This window comes from Pistacia vera, unplaced genomic scaffold (genome assembly GCF_008641045.1).
Source record: "Pistacia vera cultivar Batoury unplaced genomic scaffold, PisVer_v2 Contig81, whole genome shotgun sequence".
Lineage (NCBI taxonomy): Eukaryota > Viridiplantae > Streptophyta > Magnoliopsida > Sapindales > Anacardiaceae > Pistacia > Pistacia vera.
In genome coordinates this window covers 175,067-200,495 of record NW_022196679.1, presented here as the reverse complement: position 1 = coordinate 200,495, position 25,429 = coordinate 175,067, and the positions used below count along the sequence as shown (strand labels likewise).

The following is a 25,429-nucleotide window of genomic DNA, read 5'->3' as shown; positions in this document are numbered from 1 at the left end:
CATATCTAATATAAAAGTTCTAAGAGACGTATTTGATTTTATACAAGCATCTTGAAATTCAGCATTTCTTTTATTACTACTAGTAATCCAAGCTAAAGAATCTCTAATTCTATCAATATTATCTCTAATTGTTTTTATACCACTTTTCACAATTAAATTAATAATGTGACATGCACAACATTGGTGAAAAAACTTCAAATTGTTATAAAAAGGATAATTAATTTTAAAAAAATATATAGTTATACTATTAACACTTGCATTATCTAAAATTAAACTTATCACTTTATCACTAACATTATAATCTTCTAAAACTTCAACAATTTTATTATAAATTTGTTGACCACTATGATCCACATGCATTAATCTAAATCCTAATAAAGATTTATTTAATTTACATTTGTTATCAAAATAATGACTAGTCACACAAATATAATCTTGTTTAACTCTACCACTCCAAATATCGGCAGTTAGAACCACACTAACATGACAACTATGTATTTTATTTTTTTAATTCTAATTTCATTTTCCCAAATAATTTTATTAAATCATTTCTAGTTGCAGTTTTAGAATAACTTTTAAATCCTGGAAAAAATGAATTTTTAATAAATCTTTCAAAATATTTATCTTCAGCCATATTAATAGGTAGATCAGTTGCGACAATATATAAAGCTAATTGTTCCATATATACATTAGAATTATAACGTCAAGTAGTACCCATATTAGTTATTTGAGTTTGATTGGTTTCTCTATTTCCATGTTGAGCAATATATTTATTAGCATGCCTTTTTAAAGTACTAGTACCATTACCTGAATCAGCCTTATAAATATTTTCACAATACTTGCATCTTGCTTTCTTCACTTAAACTCCATTTTCTGTCTTATAAAACTTATCGAAATGCACCCAAACGTCTGATGTGTCTGTCGTCATTTTTGCAACAGTTGATGAACCCGCTTCTGCTTGAGATAAAGTTAGACAAGGACGACTTCTAGAACCACTGGGAGCTGTAGCAGCATGAGGAGGAATCGAGGGTATATTTTGAGGTGTATCAGATTCTGAGACTAGGAAAGCGAGACTATTTGAATCTACTGCATTTATGTTAGTAAATTTAGCGGGACTAGGATAGTAGTTTCCTTCATCATCGAAATTGATGGGAGAGAAATATCTATCCATTGTAGTTAAAAAAAAAAATTTGATATAGGAGAAATAAAAATTAAAGAATTGAAAATTGCAAAAACTAATAGAAATTAAAATGAGAGCAAATTCACAACAAAGAGAATAATTGAGAGATTTCAATAAAGATTAGGGATTACAGAAAATGAGAGAATTTGGGATGTGAGAAAATATGAGAATTTAGGGCCAATTTATAGAAAAAAAATGGGAAAAAATTACTAAAAAGACCCCTCCAACTGCTATAAAACGGATATATTTCAAGGGTAAAAGGGGTATTTGAAAAAACTAAATTTTTTTTTTTTTTTTGGGCCAACCCGGCAGGTTGAAATTTTCAACCCGCTGGGTTGGTAGGTTCTTTCTAAAAAAACAAATTAGCAACCCGCTAGGTCGCTGGCTTGCCATATATCAACCTAGCCCGCCCGAGGGTTGCATGCGGGTCGGGTTCAGTGACCAGATCAACGGCCAGATCTTTGACCATAGATCTAGTCGAAAACAGATAGATCAGTGCACAAATGGCCAGATATAGCCGGTTATGCGTTGTTACGGCGTCGACGTCCAACTGTAGGGTGGCTGCTGGTGGGTGATAGTGGCTTGAGATGGGTGGGGATGTTTTTGTTAATTTATATACTTTTATTGAGAAAAATAATTGTTAAATGTTTTAAGTTGAATAAAATAGAATTAGATTTTGAGTTGAATAGAAAAATAACTATTTTATTGGATTGGATAAGATATTAGGATAGGATAATGAAAAAAAAATAAAACAAACGCAGCCATATTACTCATCCTAAAATCTATCATAAATTTCACATCACTGTAAGCTTATAGATATTTAGGATAAGTTATGGAATGAGTAACATTACACTCTTGGTTGGTCAGGTTGGGTGATAAAGATTTTTTAGTATACTATTCAAAATGTCTTGAGTTTGATTTTCCTTTCTTACTAATAGGACCGGATGGCCACTAGAGGGTTTATCCGGTTGTTAACTTCAAAATCTCAGAAGATTAACCCAGCTACACACAAGTTGGCCCGGATACAAAGAATCAGATAACTAATTACTCTAAAATCGTTTAAAATGCAAAACTAAGAATGTAATTTTTAATAAAAATTATTTCGTCCCTATAAATTCGGTTTTTCGCCTTGCCCCCTAAGTTATGAAATCTACACTTTGACTCCATAGATGTAACTTCCTATTCTAACCCCTTCATTCATTGGGCAATGAGCATTACAGTTGGCCGCCAGTATTAATTTTGTGTTTCTACCCCTGCACATGCCACAAGATCAGGTTGGCTCTTTATGATCTCATCAATTTCAAATTAGGTACAGCTACCATTGAACAAACACAAACAAATTATTTTCATGGCTTTGATTATATATTTTGCAAATATTGAACCATGCATTTTTTTTCAATTTATTTTGGACAAAATCTTGAACTTTATGACTTTACTAGTTGAGGAGTCAATTAACTCGGCCTAATTTAATTAAATCTAACTTCTAATCTTATTGACAAATAAAAATAAAATATGGCCTCCCATTACATAAATATCAAAGTGATAGCGAATGAGTGAGGCCAATTCTTGACTTCCACACAAGTAAAGCCAAAGAGTAAGAGCTTATGTAAACGTGGAGATTGATAGCTCAGATCTTAGTCAGCATTAAAACCTATCAACCACTAATAAAAAGCCACACCTTCTTCTTCATTCATTCAATCAAACCAACTTGTCGCTTTTTCAGCCTCAACGCCCACACTAACAAACAAACTAAACCACCCTCATGGACCCCTAACCCTAACCCTAAGCCTAAACTCTCCTCCTCCTCTTGGCACCACTTTTTTGTTTGCTTAGAATCAAATTTAACTGACTGATAATGGTCTTAACAGTTTAATGCATTGGTTAAGGAAATGATTTTGAAGCCACCAAGTTGGAATTTCTGTTGGGTAATTACTATTAGTCAAAATCAAAGAGATTAAATTAGTGTAATGAAAAAGACCACCACTTAGTATGAGAAAATAGGAAGAGATATGCATTGACTGAGTTTAAGTATTCAAATCCAAGTGCAGGCTGCAGGCAGCTTCATAGAGATAAGGCACAAGACATAAAACAAATAAAAAAAACAAAAGGATGGATTGATTTCTCTCATTTTCCTCCAAATTACAATTACAAAGGAAGGATTAAAATAACAAAGCGGGAACATCATGATATTACAAATTTTTCCATGAAACCTCCCATTGACTCTCAACCTTTTCTCTATATACAAAAACCTGACAAGGGAAAGTTACAGGTTCTTTTGCCTTTCTTCTTTCCCTTTTATTCTTCAAAATTAATATTCTCATAACACCTTCATTACATCCACAAATATTATGAGAAGATTTGATGAAACCAAAAGGAAAAAAAAAAATATTACTTAAACAATAACACCCCATTTGACTTAAGACTTGTATATACAGCAAATAGTAAGTATTAATTAAACAACTACTACCCATTTTGATCCTCCTCTCCTCCACCAAAATTTGCTACAAAATGTCCCATTTTTCTCATCTGGGTTTGTTTGTCATATGATGAGTTCAACGGTTTATGCCACCGCTGAGATGCTGCGGTTGCGGCGGCGATCTCGGCTCAAACAATCAAACCCTTCGATCCTCACAGCAGCAGGTTTGTGGCCAAACTTCATCCTTGCACATCCACCTCCCATTCGTGAGGATGGAGATGGAGGTGCTGGCAATGGCAAAGGGACAGTGATCTTCTCAATCCCGAATTGAGCATCCTGGATTAAAGGATTTGAAGTTCTAGTAGGTGGTGATCCGGTAAAAAATGGTGGTGGCGATGAAGCCACCTGATTATCAGATCTTTCTGTCCCATAACTTCCCTGTAACCATTAACAAAAGAGCACCAAATTTAGATTACATTTATTATTAGAACCGATCAATTGATACGTGTTATTTATCACTAAAACTGCCTTCAAATTAGCAGAACAAAACCAATTTATCCTAGTTTTAAAGTTTCAAACTTTAGGTTGCTTTAATGTTAAAATGCAAAAAAAAAAAAAAAAAATAGAATATTAAATTCAAATTTCCTTCAACAAATCAAAGTCTACGACAAGTGTAAACTAAAAGAAATTAAAAAAAAAAAAAAAATTCATAAAAATTCAACAAGAGAAGAGAAGGACCTTAGTGAGAATTATATCCAGTAGTTCAGTCCCTGCTTTAGAATCGCCAATCTCACTTTGGTGACTGATTTAGAAGGAAAAAAATAAAACAGAAAATTAGACTAACACTTTACAAACAGGCTTCATACAGTAGCGGAAAAAAAAATAGATAGAAAATAAAAACACATACTTTGCAGGCCATCTCAGATGTCTGATAGGATCGTTAATGGCTGGCTTTAAGAGGCCTAATCTACGAGGTTTAGGGCAAACCACCGAATCAAAACTCCTCTCCTCCTCATAGACTCCTCCTCCCATGGCGTTCCTCTGATATGCACAAATGTTCATTTTCTCTTTAATTAATCAAAGATCAGAACACCAACGCCTGCACATACACGCATCATAAACACTATTAGTTCAGCTAAATGAACACTGTAACATCACATCAAAGATGTATGAAAACTAAAGTTTTGATTTTAGTTATTTTTTGTCTTTAAAATGAAACAAACAAAAAAAAAAGGCTTTGTCGTCTCCGAGAAACACAAACAAAACTACTTGCTTAAATAAAACAAAGTTATTTTCTTTTTGGGTCGAAGGAAAGAAAATTAAGATCTGACACTCACATAAAGTGAAGCTCAATTCTTTCCAAAGAAGTTTTAATTTTTCTCCTTTGAAACCAAAAATTAGAGAAAACCCATAAATTTGAAAAAAAAAAAAAAACCTTCATATGTTCCTTTTCGCACTTTTCCCACGGTTTTTCCAGGGAAACAACCAGAAAATAAACGAAACTGAGATCTGAAACAACCGTAAAAGTTCAATTATTACCAAACAAGTCAAAAATTTTCCCCCGTAAAACGAAAAAACAGAGAAAATCCACGAAGAAAAAAGCTAAAAAAAATTCATTTTCGCTCAGTTCTCAAGGTTTCTCGGGAGCCAAGCAGAAACTAAGATCTCAAGCAAGTGTTGGGATAACACAAAACCTAAGAGTAGACTAACTATTACCAGATAAGCTAAGAGAGATGCAGTACTTTAAACGAAAGAGAAAAACAGAGAAACCCCATAAAAGAAAAAAGCTTTTAATACATGTCTTTTATTCCTTAGTTTGAATGGTTCTTTCACAGATCTACACGTAAAAAACAACTAAAAAAAACAGAAGAAAAGAGAGAGAGCTTAGACCTTAGCTGCCTCCACAGAGGAGGAGGGTTTCAAGGAGGAAAAATAGAGAGAATTTAGAACAAATCCGAGAGCAAAGATGAGATTTTTGTGGGAGAAGAGGGAGAGAAAGAGAAAGAATCGATCAGAGGGATGGGTTGGCTTTAAAATGAACCAAAAGACTACAACGATGTGTGACTCAGTAGACTTGGGTGCGGTCGAGTTTCATTTAAGAATTATGAGACCGGTATTTTTCACCGTTGGATCAGTCAAATCATTGACTGTTATCGAACGGAAAGCGTGTTCTTTAGATGCTCTGTTACATCAACTTTATTCGCTGTTGTGAAGATAAGATTTTATCCACGCACGCATGTGTCATTTTTTGATATTGTTAAATCCGTGTAATTAATATTTTTTTACTTAATATCCATTACCCCATTCTCCTTCCATAGTCCCAATAGATTATTTTGCTATAGAAATATTATTAAATAACTTATATATTACAAGACAAATATTTATATTTATAATTATAATATATTTCTCATTCAAGTTTATTATAATTAATTAATTATATAAATAATGTAATTATTAGTATAAATATTTAATAATAAATATTATTGAAATTAAAATAACATTATAAAATAAATATAAAATTTTTTAAGGTGTAATATATGTTTCATTTAGTATAGACAATTATAACTAGTTATCTTTTACTTTTATACAATTTTTTTACTTTATTTAATAATTAATCTAAAATGATATGACTATTCAATATTTTAAAAATAAATATTAAATTACATTACATTAATCCAATCCCACTCCAATCCAATCTGTTCCTATCCCAAAAAGCGAGGTCAATCCAATCCAATCCAGTCCAATTCTGTCTCCCGAAGGTACCCTAGTGTGTTATGGAATTTCTTCCAAAGTATTTATCCCCATTTAAATTTTATATGTAATAGTTTATAAGAAATATACTTAAAGTATTATTTAGCACATTGATTATTTCATCATTGTAATTTTACATAGGGAGGGCACCAGGAGTTTAAGAAAGATTGAATTTTTGTTTGCCTTCAATTACAAAGAACAAAGACATTTAGTTAGTTGATAACCAAATTTGCATAAATTTGTACTATTTTCATTAATTATTTAGTTTTATCATTGTTATAATTACTCGAAGACGTTTGAAACCAAGTGAATCTTATGATAAATTCGAGTTATTACATATAAAAGATTATTTATCAATTGTAAATAATGTCTATTTAAATTTTAAAATTCAGTGGAAATTTTTAGTTTATTGTTTGACTTTTTATTTGAAGTATAATTGGGGTTATTATAACGTATCAAGAGAAGACAAAAAATTTAGAGTTAGTTGAAAATGAAATCCAAGTTTAAACAAAGACTTTTCTAGTTCCAGTGTAACGAGGTAAATACAAACAACCATTGGTTAAGCTCCTCGACAAAGTTCAACTTGTCCAAGCTAGTTTAGAGTTCCCATCAAGATTCTCCTATATTATTTTGTCTTATTTTTTCACTGAATCAGTTTTTTTTTTTTTTTTTTTTTTTAATTACATATATATAATAGATAATTTCATCCACTATTTGAGAGATTGATAAGTTTAAGTGTTTCAAAGATTTGCGAAAATTATTAAAAACTCATATATATAAATAATTAATTCAAAGTATTTAATATTTTTCAAAAATTGCTAGAACAATTGGAATTACTCTCAAGATTGATAAAATTAAAAATTCAAAGGTTTGGATAGTTTATATGCACCTTAATAAATCTCTCAGGACTCTGGAACTACAGACCAGATAAGAGTTTCATTAGCTACCGCTATTAATAATTAAAGAGGGATTCGAATTCAAAATCTTTTGAGTAATACACCCAAGGATTAAGAGTCCCGAACAACTCAACCATCCAAAAATAGTTATATATATAATATAATATTTGATATATTACTATATATATATATATATTCTTTTATTTTCAATGGAATACAATAACCAACATACATATTATAGCATTATGAATTCATTGAATGTGCTGCCTTATCTTCCAACAATATCACCCTACGAAAGATCTGCATTGAAGGGATGGATTCCATGGAAAAAGATGTTTCCATTAAGTCAAGAGATTAAGAATCATGTGGTGCAAACATCAATAAATTATTTGCCCATTTTATCATCATGGAAACTTTGGATCCCGTTACCATATATATATATATACTATAAGAATTTATTAAATAAAAGTTTAATTTTCGTAAAATACTTTTATTATTAAATAAAAGTTTTATCCTCGTAAATACAGTATCATGAAATGGGCTGGTGGGCCATTATCTTAATATTAAGAATAATACTATATTTACCGACCCAAATACTGATTTTTATACACCGACTCACTATCCAACAACCCAAATCTGAAAATTTAACTCAAATCGGTATGTAAAATCTGTGGCTGAGTCGGTAAGCCTAGCATCACTGTAATATTAATTTAAAGATTCCACATAATACACAGAGGAATATATCATTGATAACAACTTTCCAAGGGAGCGTATTTTGTAGACAAAGCCAACGGGCGTCCGTCCATGATTCCTTTTCCAAATTTCGTAAAGACAAAACAGAATTTGCATGGGGACAACCAAATTTATGTGGACCCCTTTCTTTTTTCTTCTTTTCTTTATTTTAAAATTTCTTCTTGGCTTTGTCTCATTGGGTAACGTCACATTGCACCCAATGCCCACACGTCTGTTATATTTAATATTAGCCCAAATAAATCAAACCTAATTTTCTGTAGTGATAATTATGTTTATATCATTTAAATTTTATTAATCCCGAAAGTTAAGGGCCCCTATGTCTTAAAACAGAAGGTTGGGGTACATAAGTGAGATTAACCTTTTTTTTTTTTTTGAAATTAATTGGTCATTTTCCAATTTCCACAGCTAACAGAGAGCGTGGAATCACGGCATGTGAAAGAGAGTGGGAGGGAATAGGGGAAATGGGGATGGAGCACAGGCTGACTTGAGTAGAGAGAGTTCGTATAAAGTAACTGTGTGTTGTCGTGTTGTTTAACGACAGACAAATCATTTACGTATATTGATTGCTGCTGTTTCTATCCTTTGCATATTATATCACCTAAAATTGCGGATCTTGTAGTGGTGCTTCAATCCTATGTAATATTAATACAATATACATAACAATGAAAATTTATAAGGATAAATCTCAAATTATTTGATTTTGTATATATTTAATCATTAAAAAAATTAAATTTAGATTCATATGTTAAAAAGAAAAAAAAAAACATATTTAAACATATTTCTATCTAATTTTGTCACACATTTTAGTTAAATTTAGACATATTTTTATTCTTTTAGTTTGTATAAGTATATTAGATTATTTTGTTTCATATTTAAGAAATTTGAGGTCGTTATCGCTCTTCCATACACACACATAACAACAACAACAATAATAAAAATAATAATAAAATCAGTATACTCTTAAGACAATACCACTTAATATCAATACATTTGTTTAAACAATTATTTTATATATATATATATATATATACACACACATTGTATCAACCTATATAAAGACATTGTTGTGTATTGTATGTACATCTTTGAAATACAATATTCATACATTCATAATCATAGATATTTTATTTTTTATTTTTTATTTTTATTACTGTGACATTATAATATAATAATTTAAATGATTTATCTAACAGAATTGTTTTTTTAACCAAAATAAAGAGAGTTGGACTTTAGCAAGAATGTTAGTAAGAGAAAAGTAAAATATTTTGTTCTTGTGGTATCTTTATGAGACAAAATAAAAATAAAACATACTAGAGTTGATTGGAACAAATCAATACCTATTTGATCTAATTAAGAGGTTGAGCAATGTTTTAATTTAATAAAATAAAAAAATAAAAAAAAATTTATAATTTAATAAATCATATATATAATAAATTGTTTTTATAATTCTCTACTTTAATATTCTTGAAAGGAGTTCAAGAAAATGCTAAGCTGAAGGTGTCCTACCCAATACCAATAAAATTTTCTTGTACGAATTTGGGCCTTGAATTTAGTGATTTCAATTATCAACTCATCAAGGCCCAATCCATAATTTTATGTTTTATTTTAAGCAATTTTCGATCCCAAATCTTGATTAATATTCTTTTTTAATATGTGTACTTATATTCACATGTATGAAATTCAGATAACATAAAATACAAATTGGATTCTCCATTATAACTTATTATTTACTAAAATAAAATACTTTAGATAATTGTTAAATCAATAAAAGTGGTTTCAACACATGTTATTAAGGCCAATATATATCTTTTTTTTTTTTTTTTTTTTTTAATGACCGGAGGTGTTTGAATTAACTTACGTGCATTTCAACTAATCTTTTGGAACTCTGAAATTACCAGTCAGATAAAAACTCCAATAACTACCCTTATTAACAACCGATGAGAGACTTGAACTCATGATCTCTTGAATAACGCCTAAAAGTTTTTATTGAATCACTCGATCACCCAAAGACTGTTAATTAAAGTCAATATTAACAAAGTGATAGTATATAAATAGTTTTTTGATTCTTAAAGTATAAATTAAAAAAAAAAAAAAGATTATTACATCATTCTTGCAATTGGAATGTCCCTACTTCAAATGTGTGAAGCTTCAGCTTCTTCTGTGAAACACTGAAATAATCTCCTCCAACTGTAAAGGAATCAGATCGAGAATCTAAAGAATCAATGAAAGTGACTGCCAAGCACTTACTGTTAAAAAAAAAAATAAAGATATGATCTGATCTATCACATCGCATATATAGAATGAAAACTTATACCTTCTACAGAGTCTACATACACCTTAAAGGGGAATTTTTTTTTTTTTTCATTTATTTTGATGTAATTTCAATTCCCAAACGAAGTGGGTCACCCTCTTTTTTATTCCACTGCATGAGTCGTAGCAGCTTTGCTTTCTCTTCTCTTCTCTTCTCTTCTTTTAATTACAGGTAAACCCTAATACAAAAAATATAATAAAGCTATCTATTAAAGCAAACTAAAGCTACCTTTGTCTCCATCTTCGTGTTCTTTGCTTTGTCCCTCCTCTTTCACTTTCATTGTTCATCCTCAAACCCTACACCACACCATCTTTTCTCTTTCATCGATCGATATCTCCAAATTCCATGTCACTCACATGTAGCCACTTTGATTTGTAGGCCCCTCTCTATATATATTTCCACAAAGAAGAAAAAAGTCGAAGACGGGATAGACATATGAACACAGTCTTATAGATGACGCGATAAGTCCGTTTATTTTTTTTATGTATAATACTGTATATACAAAAAGAAAAGTGTTAGGTGCTTAGGATATTCAATATATCGAGAAATGCACGTTCATGGTCTAGTCATCAAGCAATAGTTGTAATGTGTAAAAGTGGGTCAATGTGCTGGGAAGAAAAGTGGAGAGGAATCTCTTTGTAATTTGCCTTCCATAACACTCACTTTGCTCATCTTCTCTTCACACCAATGCAACTGTTCTTCACTTAAATCATTCATTCTCAAAACCCTAGACACCACTTTCAAGTCTATTAAACCCATCAAAATCTCCACCTCTTCATCCACCGTCAGCTTCCTCTTCCTCAGGCATTTACGCGACCGCCGCAGATCTTTCAGCTTCGTCTTCTTCTGCTCATCGTCAATAAAATTAGATAAATAATTGAATAAAAGAATGTTAATTTAAAGGTTTTTAATTAAATAAGTAGAACAATTTAATATAAGTACTTACTTTCTTATTGACTTTCTTCATGAGTTGAAGAAGAGTTGGATCAACTGAGCCTCTTCGATTTCTGCCAAAGAATGACTTGAGAATTTGACAGGCTTTCACTTTATCCGCCTTGAGAAAATTCATGAACGTTCTGATTCCTTCTTCCATTATTATAATAAATGCAGGCGATGAAATTCTTGAGGCAAAACCTTCATCCTTTGATTGATCGTCTTCAGAATCTTCAAACATAAAATTAAAAAACCATTACTTTAAATATTCAGTACAACAATAAAATAATTTTAATAAAAGAACAAAAAAGTACCTCGATATTCCGGAACTAGAAGTAACTTTGGAGCCAAAAGCCTCATCCTAGCATATACCTCAGGTCTTCGTCCCTGTTCATAGGGCTCGTTTTCTATGTATCGCTGCAAAAGAACCTGAAATTGCTGAAACTGCTGCGCAATGTGGGCGGGACAACCCGGGTCAAAGTCTCGCCGTGAAGCTCTCTTGCATTGAAAGTTCTTATAGTTCCAATTTAGAGCCTCCCACGTCAGGCAAATCTGAGCTACATAAGCAGCTTCCAGTTCATGATATGGGTTATGACGTATGTTTGATGGCTTCTTGTTTATTGTTGCAAACTTTTGAACAATCCTGTCCGAAATTGACCTTGGACAGACTTGGATAGATCTCAGGGACTCTGAGAAAATGTGAAAAATAATTTAGATTAAGAGAATAACACTACAAGAAAATACATCTTTTGTATAAGAAGGATTTTGTTGTAAATCTGTTGCCAAAAAGAACCTTTTTCATCGTATTTACAACCAAATTAACTGATACTAAAACTAGCGTTGCAAAAGATATGTAACAGAAATTTTAACCTGTTTCATGGAGCTTTTGTGCGCTAACTCTGTCGAGGAACATCATTTCTTCATCATATTTCTGAAAAACTGTATAGGACTCCCACTTGGGGCAACTCCTTCTGGAGGAAGAAGAAAATGGATCTTCTGTTCCTGAATCTCTGCAATTGATTGAGCTCCTCCATTCTGATGAGCTCTTGGAAGTAGACCCAACAGTACACGAGTCACCAAAGATCTCTTCATCAATATCCTTTTCTTGAACTTGAAGCTTCCTGGAATCCAACTGGGTTCTTGCAAAAATGACAAAATTTTCATCTCCTGGAAAGTTTTTCTCCTCCTTCTTGATCTCAGTTTCTTGATGGAAACAAGTTTCTGCAACTGCATAAGCAATATCAGGATCGAATAAATTATTATCACAAGTACAACATGTGACTATCATAAAAAAACAAACAGTGATGTTAGCAAAAATGCTTATACCGTCACAGTTTTGGTCATTTCCCACAAAATCACTTTTGGAAATTGGGGTGGTGGAGCCACCGTGATTTGGAACAGAATTGTACGCTGAATTAGAATCCGTTGGTGGGATCTCTTCTTGTTCTTCAAGCTGATCATAATCATCATCTTCATGTTCAGATTCTGAGCATGGTGATGAGTCCCGAGCTGAATATTGACTACTGTCAAAACTTTGATATTCTTGATGATCTTCAACCACTTTGTCATGTTGCGGATTTGTAAATTCCTGAACATGAGTTTGTTGGCTCCGGTGGAAGGTGTTGTTGTGCAAAAACACAAGTGATTCGCCACCATGGATTATGTCTGCCACCAAGTGGTCTTTCGCCGTGGTTTCTCCATGAAAATACCTTTCATTATCATGCACTTCTTCTTCCTCCTCCTCCGCCTCCTCCCCATCCTCATCCGAATACAAGCTGTAATCATACTCAGTCTGAGTTCTGCACCAAAAACAAAAACAAAAACAATCAGAAACAAATTCATTACAAAAAAAAAAAAAAAAAAGAATTTATAACACAATTAACATAAAAATGTAGTTTAGACCTTTGAATTAAAGGGTAACTGCCAGAAAGTGAAAGAACTTAGCGAGTGAAACGGATGAGTAGAATATGAAGAGGAGGAGGAGAAAGGAGAGGCTGGAGACATTGTAGAAGAAACTAGCAAGAGTTTCTTTAGAACATTGCATTTTTTTTTTTGGTTGGGTGGTTGCTAGCTGCAAAGTGAGTTGCAAATAATTTCTAATGCAAAGCAAAGTGTGAAGTCCTGGAAAGAAATTAAAGGTGTTTGCTTTGATTGCTATCTTCACAAATCTTTCTAATTAATTTACCCTAAATTAATTATCCATTTCTCTTTCTGAAATGTCCTATATGTCCTCTAAAATAGGTATATAACTTAACCCTCATGCTTCATTCGATTGGCGGTGACAAGGGTAAATTTGTCAACGAATCATTGTTTTATTTTCTCGAGTCTTATATGAGACGAATGTTATGTGGTTTGTGTTAAATAAATGAAGAACAAAGTAATAAACTTAGTGACATTCTATTTTATCTATCTTAATAAAATTATGATAAATCTAATTAGTGACATTCTTTACTAATAAATCTAATTAGTGTTTGAAAACAAATATTTAATTCATAATCACATAGAGTATACATATTCATTTATTTTTGCAACTCTAACTTAATAAAATTATGAAAAATGAATCCTTAGTAATATTTATTAATTATAGGTAATTTTTGTGCTTAGGTATACACTCTAAATGTTTTCTCTAAATAAAACAATCAATTCTTAATCTATCCTTATATCTTTATTAAATTAAATGGGATTAATGTAAGAAGTACTCATATATATATATGAGTAATGCTACAGTTACCGATGGGTGTGCACCGAATTTGTGCACCAAGACGTGGTTAAATCTTGACCGTTGATTTATTATCAGTTAATATTAATCAACAGCCAGGATTTTGTCACATCATTCGGTGCACAAATTCAGTGTTAACTTTTTGGTAACTCTATCATTTTCCATATATATCATAACTTTGAAAAAAATAATCCTTTGTTTCAATCAAACATTATTGTTGATACCAAAGTCTACATCAGTTAGGAGATGAGAGTTTTGGTTACTTTATATATATATCATAACTTTTAAAAAAAGAAAATCTCTTATTTCAATCAAACATTATTGTCGATTTCAAAGTCTCACATTGGTTAGGAGACAAGAGTCTTGGTTGCTTATGTAGCACAATGACACCTTTATTGTCTGGAGAAGTCTTTTTTGGACAAAACAGTATGGGCCTTACGTAGACACATAGTCACATACAATTATGCGGGTTCAACTGAACCCACTCAACTTTTTAAGAAAATAAAAAAAAAAAAAATTATGTTTTAAGAAATTTATAATTTTAACCCCACTTAAATTCATTTTGACCCCACGAAAATGAATAATTAATTAATACTTTTTTAACTTTTCTCTCTTCATCATTTTCTTTCATTTTCTCTCATATTAATTTTTTATATACATTGATTGAATACTCAAGAAAGACTACTCCTTTGGATTACAAGGTAAGATGATGCTTAATTTTTTTTTTTTTTTTTTAAGTTAAAATCCTTATATTTTAGCTTTCTTAATTGATGAAAGATTATAAGCTATGAGTTTTTGTTAAATTTAATAAATGAGTTTGAAACTGGAAGATTAAATTCCTTGATTTTGATGTGAGTTTTGATTTAATCTTGTTTATGTTGAGGTATATATAAGTTAATTATTTATTGTTTTAAGTTGGGTTTGATAAATTTTGATTAGTTATTGAGTTAATTTTGATTGGTTTAAAGAATTGATGAAATATTAAGTTGTAGAGATTTTGGGATTTGGTTTAATTTTGATATATATATAGGTTAAAGACTTGATATTTAAAGCTGGATTGATGAGTTTTCATGGGTTTATAAGTTGGATTTTATTAGGTTAGTAGAAATTGTTTGAAAAACTTAAGTTATAAGATTTGGGGTATCCGTTTATCAACTTAGATATTTTGACCCCACTGAATAAAAATCTTGGCTACGTCCATGGCCCTAGGGTCCAAAACGAACAATACCTCTGAGAATCCACATACCATGTAACCACTCCCAAGCCCCTTGCCCCCTAGGGGCTGTGTTGGTGTCAAAGTCTCACATTGGTTTGGAGATGAGAGCCCTGGTCACTTATATAGTACAAGGACACCCTCACGACCCAAAAGACGGCTTTTCAAGACAAAATTGTGCATGCCTTAGGGTCCAAAACAGACAATGCCTCTAGAAACCCACCTACTATGTGTCTAGATCCAGCATACATCAACAATTACAAATAAAGATATCTTTAAATATTTGTAATAAACTTAAAAATTTTAATAGTATTAAAATATTCCAAAAATAATTATTTTAATATGTTTCTTAAATCTAGTTAGCTTATGAGAAGATCGGATTTTAGAGGTCAAAAAATAAGAGCTGGGTTTTCTTTTTACATGTGCTATACTGTGCATATAAAACAAATTAAAGGTATAGGAATAATTTGGAATACTCTTTTGCATTAAAGTATGGAAATCGTGTAACATACTGAGAAAATAAACCTTAATTTATAAACAAAAAGCTGCCTCTCCTCTATCCTATTTCTCCAAATTAAATAAATAATCCATAAACAAATAAACAAAAATCAAAAGAAGACACCTAAACCTCGCCACACGCATCCATGATCCATCTCTGACTAACTTTTACTTTCTATAAACGAATTATTAATAAAATTTTTTCAAAAAGATTATTCATTATTCAGACCTTATATTATAATAAATTAATAACCTTATTTCCGTATGCAAATTTGGGGAATTAATTACACATAATTAAGTTCTTCTATCAACATTAATCCATATCAATAACATAAATTCGGTTACTCATATTAATTCAGATTTTTCACACACATATTTAATATAATTATTAATCTAATACTTTGTATCATAAATCTAACGTCCAGTATTATGAATTTATTTCACATATTATAAATATTTATGTCGAATATTATGAATTAGTTGTGGTTAGTTCAATTGAGAGAGTTGGCAGGTCGATGGTACTTTGCCGCTTAATGAAATAAAGAGTCTTTCTAAAAGCTGATTGAATTGTGGGGCTTCTCTTAGAATTTTTATTTTTATTTGTTTGATTTTTTTGGGGTGTGTTTTTCAATACTTATATCAAATTAAATTGAGGCGCCTCCTCGTCAGTAGCTGCCTTCAACCCCCTCCTCAGCGCGTCGCTTATTCGTTTTACCCTCTTAATACAATCCACATACATGAAATTGATAAGGAAAATTCAAATTATTTAATTTGTTATATTAATCATTAAAAAATTAAAATTATATTCATATGATAAAAAGAAAAAAAACATATTTTAACATCTTTTATCTAATTTTGTCACAATTTTAGTTAAATTTAGACTTATTTTTATATTTTTTAGTTTGCATATGTATAAGATTATTACTATGACATATACTATAGTAATTTAAATGATTATCTAATAGAATTGTTTTTTTTTCCATATTGTAACCAAAATAAAGAGAGTTGGAATTTAGCAAGAATGTTAGTAAGAGAAAAGTAAAATATTTTGTTTTGTGGTATCTTCATGAGACAAAATAAAAATAAAACATACTTGAGTTGATTGGAACAAATCAATACCTATTTGATCTAATTAAGAGGTTGAGACATGTTTTAATTTAATAAAATAAAAAATTTCAAATAATTTTATAATTTAATAAATCATATATATATAAATGTTTTTTTATAATTCTTACTTTAATATTCTTGAAAGGAGTTCAGAAAATGCTCAGCTACCCTAAAATTTTCTTGTACGAATTTGGGCCTGAATTTAGTGATTTCAATTATCAACTATCAAGGCCCAATCCATAATTTTATGTTTTATTTTAAGCAATTTTCGATCCCAAATCTGATTAATATTCTTTTTTAATATGTGTATGTATATTCACATGCATAAAATTCAGATAATAAAATACAAATTGGATTCTCTATTATAACTTATTATTTACAAAAATAAAATACTTAGACAATTGTTAAATCAATAAAAGAGGTTTCAACACATTATATTATATATATTTTTTTTTTTTTTTTATGACAGATGGTGTTTGGATTAGCTTACTTGCATCTCAAATAATTCTTTGGAACCTCTGAAATTATAATCAGATAAAAACTCCAATAACTACCTTTATTAGCAACCGAGGAAGACTTGAAATCATGACCTCTGAATAATCTAAGATGTTTCTATTGAAACCATTTAATCATTCAAGATTATTAATTAAAGTCAATATTAACAAAGTGATAGTATATAAATAGTTTTTGATTCTTAAAGTATAAATAAAAAAAAAAAAAAAAAGATTATTACATCATTCTTGCAATTGGAATTGGAATGTCCCTACTTCAAATGGTGAAGCTTCAGCTTCTCTGTGAAACACTGAAAATGAACAATATATAAAACAATAATCTTCCAACTGTAAGGAATCAGATCGAGAATCTAAAGAATCAATGAAAGTGACTGCCAAGAGAAATGATCTGATCTATCACATCGCATATAGAATGAAAACTTATACCTTCTACAGAGTCTACATACACCTTATAGGGGAATTTTTTTTTTCATTTATTTTGATGTAATTTATTCCCAAACGAAGTGGGTCACCCTCTTTTTATTCCACTGCATGAGTGTAGCAGCTTTGCTTCTCTTCTTTCTCTTCTTTAATTAAAGGTAAACCCTAATACAAAAATATAATAAAGCATCTATTAAAGCAAACTAAAGCTACCTTTGTCTCCATCTTCGTGTTCTTTGCTTTGTCCTCCTCTTCACTTTCATTGTTCATCCTCAAACCCTACACCCACACATCTTTTCTCTTTCATCGATCGATATCTCCAAATTCCAGTCACTCACGTAGCCACTTTGATTTGTAGGCCCCTCTCTTATATATTTCCACAAAGAAGAAAAAAGTCGAAGACGGGATAGACATATGAACACAGTCTTATAGATGACGCGATAAGTCTTGTTATTTTTTATGTATATACCGTATATACAAAAAAAAAAAGTGTTAGGTGCTTAGGATATTCAATATATCGAGAAATGCACGTTCATGGTCTAGTCATCAAGCAATATTTGTATGTGTTAAAAGTGGGTCAATGTGCTGGGAAGAAAAGTGGAGAGGAATCTCTTTGTAATTTGCCTTCCATACACTCACTTTGCTCATCTTCTCTTCACACCAATGAACTGTTCTTCACTTAAATATTCATCTCAAAACCCTAGACACCACTTTCAGTCTATTAAAAACATCAAATCTCCACCTCTTCATCCACCGCAGCTTCCTCTTCCTAGGCATTTACGGACCGCCGCAGATTTTCAGCTTCGTCTTCTTCTGCTCATCGTCAATAAAATTAGAAAATAATTGAATGTAGAATGTTAATTTAAGGTTTATTAAATCATTAGAACAATTTAATATAAGTACTTACTTTATTGATCTTTCTCATGAGTTGAAGAAGAGTTGGATCAACTGAGCCTCTTGATTCTGCCAAAGAATGACTTGAGAATTTGACAGGCTTTCACTTTATCCGCCTTGAGAAAAATCATGAACGTCTGATTCCTTCTTCCATTATTATATAAATGCAGGCGATGAAATTCTGAGGGCAAAACCTTCATCCTTATTGATCGTCTTCAGAATCTTCAAACATAAAATTAAAAAACCATTACTTTAAAATTCAGTACAAACAATAAAATAATTTTAATAAAAGAACAAAAAGTACCTCGATATTCCGGACAGAAGTAACTTTGGAGCCAAAAGCTCATCCTAGCATAACCTCAGTCTCGTCCGTTCATAGGTAGTCTGTTTCTATGTATCGCTGCAAAAGAACTGAAATTGCTGAAACTGCTGCGCAATGTGGGCGGGACAACCCGGGTCAAAGTCTCGCGTGAAGCTCTCTTGCTTGAAAGTTCTTATAGTTCCAATTTAGAGCTCCCACGTCAGGCAAATCTGAGCTACATAGCAGCTTCCAGTTCATGATATGGGTTTGACGTATGTTTGATGGCTTCTTGTTTATTGTTGCAAAAATTTTGAACAATCCTTCCGAAATTGACCTTGGACAAGACTTGGATAGATCTCAGGGACCTGAGAAAATGTGAAAATAATTTAGATTTTGGAAAAACACTCAAGAAAATACATTTTGTATAAGAAGGTTTGTTGTAAACTGTTGCCAAAAAAACCTTTTTCACGTATTTACAACCAAATTAACTATACTAAAACTCGCGTTGCAAAAGATATGTAACAGAAATTTTAACCTGTTTCATGGAGCTTTTGTGCGCTAACTCTGGCGAGGAACATCATTTCTTCTCATATTTTGAAAAACTGTGAGGACTCCCACTTGGGGCAACTCCTTCTGGAGGAAGAAGAAAATGGATCTTCTGTTCCTGAATCTCTGCAATTGATTGAGCTCCTCCATTCGATGAGCTCTTAAGTAGACCCAACAGTACACAGAGTCACCAAAGATCTCTTCATCAAATCCTTTTCTTGAACTTGAAGCTCTGGAATCCAACTGGGTTCTTGCAAAAATGACAAAATTTTCATCTCCTGGAAAGTTTTTCCTCCTTCTTGATCTCAGTTTCTGATGGAAACAAGTTTCTGCAACTGCATAAGCAATTCAGGATCGAATAAATTTATCACAAGTACAACATGGACTATCATAAAAAAACAAACAGTGATGTTCAAAAATGCTTATACCGTCACAGTTTTGGTCATTTCACAAATCACTTTTGGAAATTGGGGTGGTGGAGCCACCGTGATTTGGAACAGAATTGTACGCTGAATTAGAATCCGTTGTGGGATCTCTTCTTGTTTTCAAGCTGATCATAATCATCATCTTCATGTTCAGATTCTGAGCATGGTGATGAGTCCGAGCTGAATATTGACTACTGTCAAACTTTGATATTCTTGATGATCTTCAACCACTTTGTCATGTTGCGGATTTAAATTCCTGAACATGAGTTTGTTGGTCCGGTGGAAGGGTGTGTTGTGCAAAAACACAAGTGATTCGCCACCATGGATTATGTCTGCCACCAAGTGGTCTTTCGCCGTGGTTTCTCCATGAAAAACCTTTCATTATCATGCACTTCTTCTTCCTCCTCCTCCCCTCCTCCCCATCCTCATCCGAATACAAGCTGTAATCATACTCATCTGAGTTCTGCACCAAAAAACAAAACAAAAACATCAGAAACACAATCATAACAAAAAAAAAAAAAAAAAGGAATTATAACACAATGATACATAAAAATGTAGTTTAGACCTTTGAATTAAAGGGTAACTGCCAATGAAGTGAAAGAACTTGCGAGCGAAACGGATGAGTAGAATATGAAGAGAAGGAGGAGAAAGGAGAGGCTGGGACATTGTAGAAGAAACTAGAAGAGTTTCTTTAGAACATTGCATTTTTTTTTTGGTTGGGTGGTTGATGCTGCAAAGTGAGTTGCAATAATTTCTAATGCAAAGCAAAGTGTGAAGTCCTGGAAAGAAATTAAAGGTGTTTGCTTTGGTTGCTTTCTTCACAAATCTTCAATTAATTACCCTAAATTAATTATCATTTCTCTTTCTGAAATGTCCTATATGTCCTCTAAAATAGGTATATAACTTAACCCTCAAGCTTCATTCGATTGGCGTGACAAGGGTAAATTTGTCAACGAATCATTGTTTTATTTTCTCGAGTCTTATATGAGACGAATGTATGTGGTTTGTGTTAATATAGTTAAAAATGAAAAACAAAGTAATAAACTTAGGGGGTTTGGTTGGCGGTAATGTCAGATTATGGGATAATGTCATCTGATATTACTTGATTACCCGTTTGGTGTCAAGTAATATAAGATTCCGGTAATCTTCAAATACTAATAGTAACTACTATTGGTAATATTGGAGGTAATCTGATTACCTCCATTTTCTTAGGTATTCTGGATTACAGGGTTATCCTTTTTGTTACAATTTATCTCCTTATAATGAAAATTTTGGACAATAATGCCTCATTTTAAAATAAATTTACATTAATATCCTATTTCAATTTTACCCTATTAACTAAAATTTTGGACAATAATGTCCTTGAATTTAAAACAATTTACAAACCACTGCCACTCAGACACCACCACTCCACCCAGCACCACCGCCTACAGCGGCCAACACACCACGGACCGCCTTGAAAAACTCGTTGGAGTCCCTAAAAAAGAACGAGTTTCGGTGGGAGGTCCGGGGAGTCATCGCTATGGCGTTTTCGGCCATATTGATGGCCGAAAACGGCCATATCTGGGCGAGATCTGGCCATTAACGGCAGGTCCATGGCGTGTAACGACCAGATCTCGCCCAGATCTGGTCGATAATGGCGAGGGATCTGGCCATTTCCGGCCAGATGGCCTGATATGGTGCGTTGGCCAATATGGCCGAAAACGGATATCGAAGCCTCTTGGTCACGGTGAGTTACTGATGGGGACTTTCGGAGACTTCCGGCTGTGGTTTGCGGTGGCGGCAGGCGGCGGGTAGGAGGCAGGGGTGATTTCGTAATAAATTAAAGTTTTATATAAGCAGGGGTGTTTAACTAAATCTGAAATATTGGGGGTTAAAAGAATTATTCAAAAATTAATAATAAAAATAATATTATATAATATTTGTAAAGGGGACAATTTAGTAATTTTAATATACCCACAATTTATTTCCCATAACCAACATATTAATATAACATACCCACCAACTAATCAAAACATTTTCTTAAAGATTCCCAGTAATCTTTCAAGGTAATCTATCTTTCCAGTAATCAACATTCCCAGTAATAACATTCCTGAACCAAACGCCCCCTTAGGACATTCTATTTTATCTAGATTGATTCTTTACTAAAAATCTAATTAGCGTTTAAAAACAAATTTAATTCAATCACATAGGATAAATGATTCATTATTTTTGAACTCAAACCTAATTTTCTGTAGTGATAATTATGTTTATATCATTTAAATTTTATTAATCCCGAAAGTTAAGGGCCCCTATGTCTTAAAACAGAAGGTTGGGGTACATAAGTGAGATTAACCTTTTTTTTTTTTTTTAAATTAATGGGTCATTTTCAAATTTCCACGGCTAATAGAGAGCGTGGAATCACGGCATGTGAAAGAGAGTGGGAGGGAATAGGGGAAATGGGGATGGAGCACAGGCTGACTTGAGTAGAGAGAGTTCGTATAAAGTAACTGTGTGTTGTCGTGTTGTTTAACGACAGACAAATCATTTACGTATATTGATTGCTGCTGTTTCTATCCTTTGCATATTATATCACCTAAAATTGCGGATCTTGTAGTGGTGCTTCAATCCTATGTAATATTAATACAATATACATAACAATGAAAATTTATAAGGATAAATCTCAAATTATTTGATTTTGTATATATTTAATCATTAAAAAAATTAAATTTAGATTCATATGTTAAAAAGAAAAAAAAAAACATATTTAAACATATTTCTATCTAATTTTGTCACACATTTTAGTTAAATTTAGACATATTTTTATTCTTTTAGTTTGTATAAGTATATTAGATTATTTTGTTTCATATTTAAGAAATTTGAGGTCGTTATCGCTCTTCCATACACACACATAACAACAACAACAATAATAAAAATAATAATAAAATCAGTATACTCTTAAGACAATACCACTTAATATCAATACATTTGTTTAAACAATTATTTTATATATATATATATATATATACACACACATTGTATCAACCTATATAAAGACATTGTTGTGTATTGTATGTACATCTTTGAAATACAATATTCATACATTCATAATCATAGATATTTTATTTTTTATTTTTTATTTTTATTACTGTGACATTATAATATAATAATTTAAATGATTTATCTAACAGAATTGTTTTTTTAACCAAAATAAAGAGAGTTGGACTTTAGCAAGAATGTTAGTAAGAGAAAAGTAAAATATTTTGTTCTTGTGGTATCTTAATGAGACAAAATAAAAATAAAACATACTAGAGTTGATTGGAACAAATCAATACCTATTTGATCTAATTAAGAGGTTGAGCAATGTTTTAATTTAATAAAATAAAAAAATAAAAAAAAATTTATAATTTAATAAATCATATATATAATAAATTGTTTTTATAATTCTCTACTTTAATATTCTTGAAAGGAGTTCAAGAAAATGCTAAGNGGCAGGTCGATGGTACTTTGCCGCTTAATGAAATAAAGAGTCTTTCTAAAAGCTGATTGAATTGTGGGGCTTCTCTTAGAATTTTTATTTTTATTATTATTATTATTTTTGTCCTTAACTTGTCCATTAAGTATATATTTATTTTATGCTGTCTGCTCAGGATTTGTTACTTATGACAAATATTCTTTATTATAAATTTATAGGCCAAAGGACTTATACCTACCCAAGGTTTGGCAAAATAACAGTTTGGTATCCAAAAGGTTTTAAAAAGACAAACAGATACCTTCAGTTAGTGAAAAGACTAGAATGCCCTTTAAGAAATATTAGTATATTTTTTTAATTACTTTTAAACCCCTTAAGTTTATTAATTCCATCAAATACCCCCAGAAAAAAAGTTTGAAAATTAACAAAAACACTCTCACCCACCCATACTTGTCAGATTCCGGCCATCACCGCCGGTGGTAGCCGGAATCTGTCACAACTGTCTACGCCACCACTGTAAATGGCCGGTAATTCACCGATCTGGCCTTTTCTGACCAGATCCATCACGGATATGAACAAAAAAGGCCAGATCTGACGTGAAAATGCCAGATCTGGCCAGAAAGTGACGGCTAAAGAAATGGCCGTTGTTGACTGTCAACGACGGCCAAATCTTGGCCATCGTTGACAGACAACAATGGCCACATCTTTGGTCATCGCTGACGGCCAAAGATAGAGTGTTGCGGCCGTCGACGGCCATATTCATGGTGGATCTTGCCAGAAAAGGCCAGGTCAGTGAATTACCGGCCATTTCCGGTGGTGGAGTAGATCGTTGTGACAAATTCAGGCTACCACCGGCGGTGACCGTCGGAATCTGGCAAGTATGGGTGGGTGGGGGTGTTTTTGTTAATTTTTAAACTTTTTTTTAGGGGTATTTGATGGAATTAATAAACTTAAGGGATCTAAAAGTAATTAAAAAAATAGACTAATATTTCTCAAAGGGTATTCTAGTCTTTTCAATAACGGAAGGTATCTGTTTGTCTTTTTGAAACCTTTTGGATACCAATCATCGTTTCGCCCAACCTTGGGTAGGTGTAAGTCGTTTCCCTAAATTTATATTATATAAGTGTGACGGCAACCCATTTGCATGAATATAAAGTGAGAGCTGGTGGCTTAATTATTAATTATCTAAAATATTTAATTCGGATTCCAATTGGATCATTAAATCTCTTGATGATTCAAAAGTAAATAATTATTAGAAAGATTTAATATAGTTTCATTAAATATTCCAATTTATTTAATAAAACTAATTAAATATAGTCAAATTTCGTCACTGCCTTGCCTAGTTCTTGATCATACTTAAGTGTGGCCCATGGTCCGGTGGTCCCTCTAGGTGGGCTTAGACAATTATAGCCCATGTTCTTTTTAGCATCCAAAGATGTTCAAATAAGATGATTTTTATCTATAATTTATGAGTTTGATGATTTTTATCATAATTTTTGAGTTTATTTCACACACCTTTTGTGGGATCGTTTAATATTATCACGTCCAAAGTTTTCGGAAATATTAAAAACATTTTATAAGTATTAACAAATCCCCCTATGAGGGTTTTTTTTTTAAAATAATTTAGGAGTATTTAACGATCATAGGGGGGGTTTTTTTAGTGGTTTTCAAACTTAAACAATCGCACAAGGGTATATGAAATAAACCCATATTTTATTCCTAATTCGTGATTTGTGCATTGCAGTAAGATTAAAAATACTCAATAATGTAGGTGAATTTAAATAAAGTTAAAAGTTTATCTTCAAATAAAACTGGATTTAATTAGAAAAGGAGATAATTTTTTAGAGAGTTAATAGGGGCATATGTAATTATAAATGTATTGTAATACAATAATATGTGGGACTAAGTAGAAATCAAGTATAATAAAAATTTATCAAATACAATTGAATTCAACCTTTTATTTAAGTCCATATTATACATGTTAATTTGATGTGTAAAATGCACATGATTAGTTAATTTGTTAACACGTTATATATCAGAAAAATCTCTATGTTAGGATATCTACCTGTCAATATTTCACCAATAGAAATTTAATTTCCTCTT

General features: G+C 31.6%; 2 protein-coding genes across 2 annotated transcripts; both read right to left on the bottom strand.

Annotated features, from left to right (window-relative positions):
- Window positions 1-3,273: 3,273 nt before the first annotated feature.
- Window positions 3,274-5,629, bottom strand: LOC116117455. The gene is made up of 4 exons (XM_031403479.1): window positions 5,487-5,629; window positions 4,504-4,695; window positions 4,335-4,398; window positions 3,274-4,034 (listed from the first exon to the last, which is right to left on the bottom strand). The coding sequence occupies exons 2-4, from the start codon at window positions 4,656-4,658 to the stop codon at window positions 3,741-3,743; spliced, it is 513 nt and encodes a 170-aa protein (XP_031259339.1). The 5' UTR covers window positions 4,659-4,695; window positions 5,487-5,629; the 3' UTR covers window positions 3,274-3,740.
- A 4,560-nt stretch (window positions 5,630-10,189) lies between these two features.
- LOC116117434 lies at window positions 10,190-20,023 on the bottom strand. Its single transcript, XM_031403456.1, has 7 exons — window positions 19,909-20,023; window positions 19,632-19,785; window positions 12,567-13,039; window positions 12,111-12,467; window positions 11,555-11,929; window positions 11,254-11,471; window positions 10,190-11,153 (listed from the first exon to the last, which is right to left on the bottom strand). The coding sequence occupies exons 1-7, from the start codon at window positions 20,021-20,023 to the stop codon at window positions 10,908-10,910; spliced, it is 1,938 nt and encodes a 645-aa protein (XP_031259316.1). The 3' UTR covers window positions 10,190-10,907.
- Window positions 20,024-25,429: the final 5,406 nt, after the last annotated feature.

Coding starts and splice junctions, on each gene's coding strand:
- LOC116117455 (XM_031403479.1), bottom strand. CDS start 4,658: ATGAACATTTGTGCATATCAGAGGAACGCCATGGGAGGAGGAGTCTAT. Junction 4,399..4,503: donor CATCTGAGATGGCCTGCAAA/GTATGTGTTTTT, acceptor CTTCTAAATCAG/TCACCAAAGTGAGATTGGCG. Junction 4,035..4,334: donor TGGATATAATTCTCACTAAG/GTCCTTCTCTTC, acceptor TAATGGTTACAG/GGAAGTTATGGGACAGAAAG.
- LOC116117434 (XM_031403456.1), bottom strand. CDS start 20,023: ATGAAGATGATGATTATGATCAGCTTGAAAACAAGAAGAGATCCCACA. Junction 12,468..12,566: donor AAATGACCAAAACTGTGACG/GTATAAGCATTT, acceptor TTGCTTATGCAG/TTGCAGAAACTTGTTTCCAT. Junction 11,472..11,554: donor TCTAGTTCCGGAATATCGAG/GTACTTTTTTGT, acceptor TTATGTTTGAAG/ATTCTGAAGACGATCAATCA.